The following is a 12,075-nucleotide window of genomic DNA, read 5'->3' on the forward strand; positions in this document are numbered from 1 at the left end:
TGGGTGCGGTGTTTGTTCAGATAGGTGAATAGCTGGTCTAGAAAATATTTGAAGGCAAGAGTGGAAAGATTTGCTTTGCACCTAGACTTAATCTAGTTCTTTGAGCATTTCGCAGTGATTTGTGTTGTAGTTACATTGGAGGACAAAGTGTCATATTGAGTTGTAGAGTGTGTCTAGTTTGCTAAGGTGAGTTTGGGGTGCTGTGCCATATGCTACTGTATGTCCCTATTGTCTATAATTGGCATTAGCATCTGTTGTGCAATACGCTTTCTGACCAGCTGGCTTAGGGAGGATTTGTTCTTATAAAGCACACCTTTTATAGCATAGGTGTTGAATGTCAGAGTAGCAATATGCGCACACATCCCAAATATTCCTACTTGTTTTGGCTTATTCTCCAGAAGACAGGGTGAAAAAACTTATTGCTGTAATCTTAAAACTCAAGAACACATTTCAACATAAAGGAACTTGTACAGTAGATAATTAACTATAAAAAATAAACCTAACAAAATGTTATGCTCTGCATCCCTTTTCTCATGTTATCAAGTGAAAGACAGAATAAAATTATGAAATTTCAGAACAGATTTACTTAAACGTGTTAAGTGAATGGATATTGAGGTATAATTATGTAACACCCCTATGCCCCCCCAAAGGGATATCTGTGGTTACTTGTGATGTGATGGTGCTATTGTGCTCACCTGCTGGCTCTCAGGAGGACTGAGTCTCTGTGTTGGTATGGGGAGGAGTACAACAGGACAGGTTTTAGGATGATGCAGCTCCTCTATCCTGCAGGGCTCTTCCAGAGGCAGAGGAGCAGGCTATTTTGGAACTCGCACAACGAAAAAACAAAAACACCAGCACTCCTAAATGAACAATTATGTAGATAGTGTGAATGGTGCAATGGAGTGAAAGGCTACACTAAAACGATAGAACAACGTCCCAGGTGGGGCGATTGGATCAGTGAAAAAAACCCTATTTAACAGCACTCAATCACATAATGTAAGTGTAAAAGTATATTGTAAGGTTAGAGCTAAGATGTCCATAATGTGATATGATGATAATACTAAAAACACTTTTAATAGTACAAAAAAGAAAACACAAGGTGTTAAAAATACCCAAACAGCAATTAAGCTACACCTAATTGAAGCTTAAAGTGATCAACCTAAAAAGGTAGGATGATGACTGAGGCAGGTAAGCCTATCAAAAATAGAATTTGAGCCTACTAGGGGGAAGAGGGTTCCTAAGCAAACTCCGCCCCTCCCACGACCACTCTACAATTGGAAACTATATTAAATTGTAAACAGGAACATAAATAGTGTGTATAGACCAGGGGCTGCTGTTACTAATCCCATGGGCACCTATGTGTAATTATATACACGCTTTCCAGGACAGACTGAGCCTTTCCTATTTTCACTTATGGGCACTACATAGGGAGCATGTGTAGGAGCTTCTTTGAGAGATCACCATAACGCAAGAATTGTACTTTGTTAATGCCTATATATGGATCTCTCTTTTCCTGGTTATCCATTCAGGGATATCACACTAGCATTATCAGTGTTTTTGTGTGCTTAGAGTTCACTACATCTTGGACACTATTTGCCCTATAAGTATACAGATTTTGTCATTACTGATTACAACTATCAGTCCTCACCTATACATATGTCAAGTATCTGGTGGGTTGGTCTGTATATGTACAGCATGTGCTGTGCACTCGTTTGCAGTGACCCATAGTTACTATGTACTGATCTATACACACTATTTATGTTCCTGTTTACAATTTAATATAGTTTCCAATTGTAGCGTGGTCGTGGGAGGGGCGAGTTTGCTTAGGAACCCTCTTCCTCCTAGTAGGCTCAGGTTCTATTTTTGATAGGCTTACCTGCCTCAGTCATCATCCTACCTTTTTAGGTTGATCACTTTAAGCTTCAATTAGTTGTAGCTTAATTGCCTGTTTGGGTATTTTTAACACACTGTGTTTTATTTTTTGTACTATTAAAAGTGTTTTTAGTATTATCATCATATCACATTATGGACATCTTAGCTCTAACCTTACAATATACTTTTACACTTACAGTACATTATGTGATTGAGTGCTGTTAAATAGGGGTTTTTTCACTGATCCAATCGCCCCATCTGGGACATTTGTTTTATTTTGGAAATCTCCTACTAAATTTGGAAGGGAGCCATCTTTTATACCAGGGGAGGCTCCAACTCCTAAGCTCCAGTAACTGGGCAGCACTTCTCCAGTGAGCCCACCCCCCACCCCCCCTGGAAAATGCTTCAGGTACCCGGGTCGGGATAGGAGTGGTCAGGATGGTCAGTGATACTTGCCGAGGTCTGGATAGGAGAGGTATGGATCATTGCAGGTACTTTGCCAAGGTCGGGATTGGAGAGGTGCGGATCGTCATGGGTAAGCCGGGGTCAGGAGCGGAGAGGTGCGGATGGTCGATGGTAAGCTGGGTCAGGAGCAGAGAAGAGCGGAATCCAAAAACAGGCAGGGTCAGACAACGGAAATCACGGCAGGCTAGGCTCAGACGGGGGGCAAAACTGTGATTAACGCAACGCACATAAACCAAGTTTATGCTCAGCCAAAGAGTGAATGGAGAGTAGGGTAGAAGTAGGGGAGTAGCACCAATGAGAAGGCTGCAGGCAGGGGAGTTACCAGTGAGGTGTGTTGTGAGTGGGGGGGAGGAGTCAGTCGCAGGTGTGGAATGCAGAGTAGATGCCAGGTTACGCGCACCCTGCGTCTGTGACGTCACATCATGGGCGGAGTCTGAGGGCGGGACCAGCGGAGCTGGCTCTCAAGTCAGCGCAGGGCTGGCACGCGTGCCTGGGCTGGCAGTGGCGTTTTTGCCACCACGAGTATGCGTGCACCGCGTCTCAGCGATGCTATGCTGTGGGTGGAACCTGGGAGGGGGAGCAGCAGAACTGGCACCCATGTCAGCGCGGGACCTACACGTGTTCCTGGGTGGATGAATGGCATCAGCACCACCACGAGAGATGGAGCGGGCCGAGACTCCCTGGGTTGGAACTGGTGAGTTGTTGCGCCGGCGATTGTCACGGACCCTCACAATAACAAAATAAAACATGACTTAAAAGGGCACTCCTAAGCAGGAGAACCTATGACCATAGCAGCACATCTCCATTTCTATCTGTACGATGACCAAATAGCACCTCTTCTGCCCCTTCTCACTGATATATTCCACACGGTCCATGTAAATATTTCTTCCCACTTGCCACACTCTCATTAGATACCCTACCTGTCCTCATTATTGTGAGCCTAACTGCTGCAGCGGGAAGACATGTAATCCAATTCGGCACACTTCTGGGGGGCTGGAGTTGAAAACTAGACTTCCCTAGGTGCAGGGAACTCTAAATAAGAGTTTTGCCCTGAGCAGGACTTGGCCCGGATTCTCCTGGTTCCACATGCCACCACTCCCTTCTCTTCTGAAAACTTTGACTTTCTTGGCCGTGAGCAAGTACCAATCCTCTGGAACTAAAATCGTCTACAATTCCCAGCCACGTCCGCTTATTTCGATTTTGAGAACTTAGACACTAAAATCGGAACTTAGTCTGTGGCAGGCAGGCATTTCTGGCTTGAAATCGAAGCCGGTTGCTCTGCTATTCACGCAAGAGCAACTTTGAAAAGCCCACCGGCGCTCTTACTCCTGGAGATCTCAAATCTCATTGACTCACTGTGAGCAATTGGGGAACACGTCCCTTGCGGCGTGTTCCCTCCTCCCTTAACCAAAGTACCGCTGCTGCTGCCTCCACTCCCCTTGTCACTCATGCGCGCCACCCCGCTTCTGTTACAGAGCGCGTGCAAGCACTCCCCTTATGCGGCCACCACGGAGCCTGGCTCCGCTCCCTCTGACACGCCACACCTCCTCCTCGCGCGGTGTGCATGCGCGACGCGTGCAACGATCTACAGCTGCGAATCAATCCCTAACGAGCTCACGTCTCCTGTGACCTATCCTGTTCTCCGCTGGGGCTGTGCCCCCTCTCCGCCCCCCTGTGCTATTGGCTTCCTTCCTGTGTAAATATCCTGCTAGTGCTCAGTTGCATTGCTGAGCATAACTAAGTGTAGCCTTTGTGTGAACCTTGTGTGTGAAGCCTCTCCAGTGTGTTTTTCAGAGTTAACCCTTTATGTACCGACCTGGCTTGTTTGCGGACCCTCTCTGGCTTTCTGATCCCGGCTTGCCCTCAACGACGTGTATCCCTCTACCCAGACCTTTTGCTTACGGACTTCGACAACGCAGCTTTCTATAACCCTGGACTCGACAAGTATCACTGGATTAACCCTCTCTCTCCTGCCCAGACCCGGCAACACTAACCTCCACCTTCCGGGCACGCTTCTGCTGTTGTGGGTGTGTGGCTCTAAACCTTCCCACCTCAGTACTTAGGTCTTATCCTGTTTGTGGGTTTGAGCAAGCGTTACACTCACAGATTCTTTATAGTATTCTGAGCTTCATTCATGAAACTCAGCAGCCAATAATTGCATGGGACTTTCTCAGTAGCCAATCAGAGCCAAGCCGGTATGAAATGCCGGGTCAGCGGGAAATATGAAATTGCCAAGGGACATGCGCTAGTTTGCCACCTCCGTCCCTGGCTATCTCAATGCCACCCGCTGGGTCAGACTCTACTAGTTCTGGCAGAGCAAATGTGCTACACATATTATCATAGCATTATCTTTTTTTTAATTGTATCCATTTATTTGATCTATTTGGATGGTATTTATTTTCAGAGTTAAAGAGGCAATCAAAGCGGGCAATTTTTGTTTTGCAAATTTTATTTTTAACATAGGATTGAAGCAGGGTGTCTTCCAGAGCTTACCCCCATTCATTTCAACTCCGGGGACCCCATGCTTACCAGAGATTCTTATCTCCATAGGGGGAGCTGGTATCTAGGGTTCATATAATAGCAGAGTTTCAAAGCTCCCTTGTCCCTTCGGCCAATAGGAAGTCGAGATGTCATCAAGTTCGGTTTCCTATTGGCTCGCGTGATGCGGGAGCTTTAAACTTTGCCTAGATACGGGGACCCCCTTTAATAAAAGTCTGTATCTTGGGAAGCAGGGGTCCCCTGAGCTGAATTAAATGGGGTTCAGCTGCGGAGACCACCTGCTTCAAATCTCTGTTTAAAAAAAAAACAAGAAAAAAGCACAACATTGCTCCTTTAAGATAATGATTCCAATAAACCTTATACGTAGTGGGAGAATTGTGTGAGTCCCCCAAACGAGTCCCATTTTATAGCCTCGAATGGAGGGGCATTTCTCTTGGGAAACTGGCATACACTTCTGTGCAAACCAGACACAGGCAGCAAGAAGGGAATTCACACATAGGGCAGACTAGGGGGACCAAGCGGTTCCTATCTGCCATAAAATGTGATGTTTCTGAATAACCAAACTGTCATATTTATGGGGCGATTTGTCCAAGTCTCCCAGCTTAAAACCAGAAGGCCAAAAAGGGGCACAAGATTTATAAAGAAAACAAAACTACTAAAATGAATGCAATATTTGTATTTGATTATCACAAAGTGGTTTTCTGCACATATTTCCCTCCACTTTTGCATTTATAAGTGAATAAATATACCCACTTGGTAAACTAGAGCCTTGACTGCAGAGCTGGGCAAAGTTACTGAACTAGAATTGGTCAAATTGTAGATAGCACAATATTTCTTCCAAAATATTGTAATAGAAAGAATGATAATATTTGGTAATTCCAATCATTTGTGATTCATTTATAGAGGATACTGAAATCATTGTATATGTTAAACTATAAAATAATGAATAGCTTAACAATTCAACTTCACACATGTTTGTTTCAAATTATGATCAGAAATTGAATATTCTTGTGCACTCCTTTCATAGGTTTTGTAAGAGTCCAATGACTTATCTGACTGTTGCTCTCATCTTGAGGGGGTCTTCTGCTTGGTCCTGTAGGATACTGTAACTGTAGAAGAGAATGGACACATCCAATTTTTGCAGCAAATTATTCTTTATTATGCCATTTATGGCATAGTAAGGAATTATTTGCTGCAAACCCCAAAGTGCCCGTTTTCTTCTTCTACAGTCTTTAAATAAGTTATGGTGAGTGGAAAGGTGCTAAAAACCCTCCACAAATAAGAAAAAAAAAACTCTTGTGAGCACATTCACATGTCTCAGGCCGGTATGCAGACCTAGCTGAGAATGTCAATGTGCTCACAAGTGGTATTTTTATATTTGTTCTGGTCTTTCAAATTATAAACAAATGCTAAAACTAACTTTAAAATATAGCTAAAATGCCAAGATGTTTTGTTACGAATGATTTAGAATTGTTAAATTACTGTTTGTCTTGCCTTAATTTTAATACCATGTTAAGTTATACAAATAAGAATATTTATCAAAATGTTCCCATTTATTTTTTGGAATTTCTGACTATTGCCGAATTTGAATTTTTTTCCATTTTGTTTTTTCCAATTTTCAAAGATTTTCTATTTTTTTTTCATGGTTTTTATTCAATTTTTGAATAGTGTCTAAGTTATTATGGTTTTTTTTTTTTTACATTTTTTGCTAATTTGTGAATGTTGCCTAATTTTCTAATTTAGAAAAAGGAAAACTTTAAAACGTGCCATTCCATTCTATGCAAAAATAATGCAGGGTTTGCAACAAATTCAAACTTTGCTAACAAAATATCTCATTTCCACTGGGAAAGGCTTGTAAAGTAATGTATATGCCTAGTAAAACCAAGATTAGAAAAAGGGGGATAATGTGGGTAGGGTTACATGGGAAGAAAAGGTTTCCCACTTGTTTTCCTTATTGACAGAAAAGCAATGTTTACAAATTCACAAGTTTAAAGAATACAATACAGAAAGTCAGAAACATTTGTATTATAATATTCAATGTAATATTCTAGACAAAGAAGTAGTCTGCATCCCATGACGCTTAAATGGAATTAATCACGAGTATGTTTTGCATCATACTGTATTAAAAAATTGAAATCATTGGGAACAAATAAAAGAACAACAATTAGTTACAATTGAAGAACAAATATACAATATGCCACTATGATAAAGTGCCATTTAATGAGTCACAAGCCTGTTTGGGTAGTGAATTGGCACCCTTACTGGTGAATTTGATATAAGATTTCTGATTTTGTTTACATTAGTGCCCTTCTAAGCGATAAATCAACAGGTGTGTTACATTTTTAGTGTAGCCACCATTTTACGTATCGATATCGGTAACGCGTATGCCCAAAGGGGATTTGTGTTACGATACTCTTGCGTTACCGCAAAAAATATTGCATTATATAATATAATAATATAATAATTAATATTGCAATATACATTTTAATGGACCTTAGGCTAACTCATATGTAGATCATATGGTAATGAGCAGTTTACCTAACAACAGAGATTCTCAGATCTTTGTTCATGTTAGCACTTGGGAATAACTCTACAATATTTAAGACCTTCCTAAAGCTGGCGTTGCATACATCATCCAGACCCTTATTATCAGTGTGTTATTTCTTGCAATAGCCTAAAGCAATTTTTTCCCAACAAGGCAACGAATGCGCATCGTCTTCGTTTCCTGCCTGCTAAGAGGATAGTAGATGGTAGCGGGGTGTTCTCCCTTTTCCCCTGCATTCTCCGCTTCCCCCCCAGTCCCCGCTTCCCCCCCGTTCCCCGTGTCAACCCGCGGAGCGGGAGGTGGTAGTGGGGTGTTACCCCCCTTCCCCCCGCTGTCTCCGCTTCCCCCCGGTCCCCGTGTCAACCCGCGGGGCGGGAGGTGGTAGCGCAGCCTCTCTGCCTCCAGCAGTCCCCACCAACAAAGCCCCTCTGCCTCCCACAGTCCGTCCCCCCGTTGTCTCTCTGCCTCCAGCGGGCCCTCTGCCTCCCACAGTCCGTCCCCCTCTGTTTATCTCTCACCCTCTGTCTCTCACCCTCTGTCTCTCTCTCTCCCTCTGTCTCTCTCTCGTACCCTCTGTCTCTCTCTCTTACCCTCTGTCTCTCTCTCTTACCCTCTGTCTCTCTCTCTTACCCTCTGTCTCTCTCTCTTACCCTCTGTCTCTCTCTCTTACCCTCTGTCTCTCTCTCTCACCCTCTGTCTCTCTCTCTTACCCTCTGTCTCTCTCTCTCACCCTCTGTCTCTCTCTCACCCTCTGTCTCTCTCTCATCCTCTGTCTCTCTGTCTCTCTCTCACCCTCTGTCTCTCTCACCCTGTCTCTCTGTCTCTGACATTTATACACACACACGTAACAAGGACTAATTGTAGTAAAATGTAATACAATAAATAAACTTATATCAAAATCGAATGTTGTTCTTACTAGGAATTTATTCAATTTATGTATTTTTTTTAAAAGCGGGCTGGGGGCGGGATTGGGGGCGGGATTGGGGGCAGGGCTAGGGGCGGGACTAGGTGGCGAGTAGATTTTTGGGTGATATGTCGACCACTGTATATATATATTGGGGATCATATACATGTCATATAAATGCCTGAAATATATCATAAACGATATTGTTGTTTTTAGTGATTAAAATGATATGTTTATGTGAGCTAATATAGTGTATAATGTAATAATGACTGTATTAAGTATGGGTGTACAATAATGTAAATCCATACTTACCTCAACAATATTAATTAATATTTAATTGTTATTAATGTACAATTAAAATAAAGGAAGGACAGTATAAATAAGGGAAAGTTAATAAGTGTTCAAATGTTACAGTTCTCAATATTATAACAAGGTTTGCATTCGCTTTTAGTAATGCACATGAGCAATGCGTTTTTCTCGCGTGCGTTAATAACTCGCGTTAAAGTTTGAACTATGTGTATATATAGTGTATTATAGAGCGCATCTCTGAGACATGAAAATCCCTGTTAATAGTGCTGCTACTTTTACAAACAGACGTCATTTATACATCTCACTAGCTTTGAGGATACCCGTTAAAATTAAGAAAAATAATGCCTGTTTCCAATTTCGATAACAAGTGTTTATTAGAGCATGATGGATTTCTGTGGAACTTCTCCTAAATGACTTTCTCCTAGCCTAACAATTATTGCCTTGGGACAGACAACTAAATTTTTCTATACCAGTCTCTTTCCATAAGGTTGAACAACACACGATGCCTCTAGTATAAAAGTGAATATTGCTTACAAAATTGACTATGGTTCCCAAACATACTGTAGCATTCAAGACACAGCCATCACTATCACCTAAAAACTGGGATGCCGTAGAAAGCAGTGGTACTTGGCTTCACTGCAGGAAATACTCTTCTTTTAAACATAATATCAGTGAATGACAGTTTAAAAAGTCATGCTACCTGTATAACTACAGTATGTATAAGACGAGAAAGAGCAGATGCTTGTATAAAAAGCAAATGGAAGTTTACATTTCTAAATAAGAAAGTACTTGCACACTGTATCCAATGAATCATCACACAATTGCTTAAAATTCTAATTTTAAGACTGGATTGTTTTCTATACATGATAGCGCTGTAGCAGATAGGAGAGTACACCACAGATTTTCCTGTACAGATATTCCTAAACAGACACAACACAAGGCTAAGAAGAAAGATTGTAGGCTTTTATAAGGAAGGGCTCCCTTTTCTTTATGCAGATTTTTATGTTGAATCCTCTTTATTTGAAATGCCCATCTAAGCACATGATCAGAAGCATATCAGATGAAATATTGAATTAAAAAAAAAAACTAACATGGAAAAAGAAAAGGAAATAATGAGAGCAATAATAATGATGATGTTAGAGGCACTGATTTCTGGGCAATGCTACAGTAACTAGGACAAAGGCATTAAGCAATGTAAAAATGCAGCCACATGGATGCAGCAGGACTTTGGCAGGGCTCTTGCTGTGCTGTGTAGCCACATAGGAAATCTATCAAGCCAAAGAGTTTGAAGCAAAGTGGTTCTTTTTTTCTTGTCTTCTGTCTTCACTGGGTGCTGCAGTGTTGTCTCTCTTTCTACCCCCTGTGCGGGGCCCCTTTTCTTTTTTACTATGGTAATAGTGACATTCAGCTGGAAAATGCTAGCCTAGGAGTAGACATCAAAAGCCTAGACGGTGCTAACGATTTATCCTTTTCAACTCCCAGTGCATTCAGCACCCTCACAATGCCGGACCAGAGGTATACCATGCAGGTGCAACATCACAACACAGCAGACTGGGTGGGATGCATCAATTGTGAGTTTACTCCTTGATGCAAAAGGTCATATATTTGGAGATCTCTGGATATACTGTAAGCACTTGGCTGCAACTGTACTGCTATATCTGTTGGTCAGATACCCTTCTTCACTGCTTGTATATGGCAAAGTTTTTTGCAGAGCTCCTGGGCTGCACATTGCGAGACAAGGGTGCGTCTCCTACATTTGAGGTGAGTACACAAGGGGATGGAAAAGTGCTGAGTGGTTATATTCTGTTTGCTTGGGAGGATGGGATGCTGCATTGCTGGACCTCTCATCTGGCATGCTGTCTGCTTTGTAACCTCTACAACATGATGGTGCAGAGGAACTTTGCTCACCCTTAGGCTTTAGCAGGCAGAAACGAGATAGGCATGCTGAGCTAGGATGCAATCCATGGGTTGCTCTTTTAAAAAAAGGCTTTGCTTGGTTGGGAAGGGTAGGAATGTCCACATACTTTACCCCCTCCAAATGAACATGGTACATTGGTTGTTGATGCTGTGTTTCTCTGTTCGTTTTTAGACTACTGCAGCTTCCCAAAATTGACAGAGGATTGTTGTTTTAAAATGTTGCTGTTGTACTGTCTGTTCCCACTGTCTCCCAGCCTACAGGCATGGCTTGAGAAGGGGGATTAATTGAATAACCCCCAAACCTTGCAGTTTCCTTTTCACTTCTTGCATTACTTACGGTATGATTCATATTTGCTGCATTTTTAGTAATGTTTAATATGGATTTGGGATGATTACATCTCTATTCCAGTGTGCTGGTGTTTTTTTTATGTTGTTATTATGGGAGTTTCAGAGGTATATTTCTCCCTCTAGACACTTTTCAGCACATTTGAAAACAACCCTTTTTTTTTTTTTTTTTTTTTTACAAACAACTAATATATATTTATATACTTAAATCTAATAGTTTTAATAGTTAAAAAAAAATACAACAACATAGAATTTGGCCAGATGAAATTCCTTACTCACATAAAATATCTATAATGTTAATTTTAGAGGCATTGGGCTGGCACTTGGCAGCTGGGATTTTTACAGTGCTCTGTTGTGACAAAAGTGGAAGAAGCTGTAGTTATTATAAATTGTGCAGTTATAGTCACCACTGCTCCAAACGGCAGCATGTCACAAAGCAATGTTTTGCTAGCACCCTTGTCAGAGAAAAGGGTTACAAATGTGCAATTAGATGCAACTGATTGTGCTTGTTGTCAGTGCAGGTGAAAGGACTGTATTGCAGTATATTATTGATGTGTTCTGTACATGTCTAAAAAGATGAGAAGCAAAGTAATGTACTGTAGTCAGTTGTCAACAGAGCTGCATTGTAAGCTATTCTGTAAAGAATCTTGTAGTAAATCAAAACATAGAACGTACAGTTTTGTTTAACACTGAAATGAATAAAGTTGTCTGAAGTCACAAAAACTTCAACATGTCACATCTCAAAATAAAGATGTCCTATCCTATCCATGTCTTTCTCGGTCCAGGGTTCAGACTGCACACAATACTTTTTTTACCACTTTGTAAAGCTTTACACTTTACTGTGCCCAGATAATTAATTTTAGAAGATCACAGCATAATCTGAACCAGGGCTTCTCAAACTTTTTCATATTAAAGACCACTTCAATAATAGTAATCATTTGGAGGAACATATTACTTACCTTTGTCCATTAATAGATTATTATGAATATGTTAAACATATTATTTATTGTGAAGGATCAAAACACAGCCTTCTCCACATGTATACTGGCCATAATAGAAAACCTACCGGCTACAGAAAAGCGCTACCTGCAGTGAAGGTTCTAAGGCACAACTAATATCATTTTTGGGGACCACCTGTAGTGCAGTTACTGCAGTTTGAGAACCACTGATATAGGCAAACATATAGGTACCGTCCACATATCTGCTGCCATGTAACCCA

The 12,075-nt window shown here is 41.4% G+C and overlaps 1 protein-coding gene across 1 annotated transcript in view; it reads left to right on the top strand.

The window, feature by feature from the left end:
* Positions 1 to 9,930: 9,930 nt before the first annotated feature.
* The window catches only part of RASGEF1B (RasGEF domain family member 1B), a 629,898-nt gene continuing 627,753 nt past the window's right edge, over positions 9,931 to 12,075 (top strand). The window contains exon 1 of the mRNA XM_075606466.1: positions 9,931 to 10,355. Coding sequence (XP_075462581.1) covers positions 10,182 to 10,355 — 174 coding nt within the window. The 5' untranslated portion in view covers positions 9,931 to 10,181. The remainder of the gene's footprint in view (positions 10,356 to 12,075) is intronic.

This window comes from Ascaphus truei, chromosome 1 (genome assembly GCF_040206685.1).
Source record: "Ascaphus truei isolate aAscTru1 chromosome 1, aAscTru1.hap1, whole genome shotgun sequence".
Lineage (NCBI taxonomy): Eukaryota > Metazoa > Chordata > Amphibia > Anura > Ascaphidae > Ascaphus > Ascaphus truei.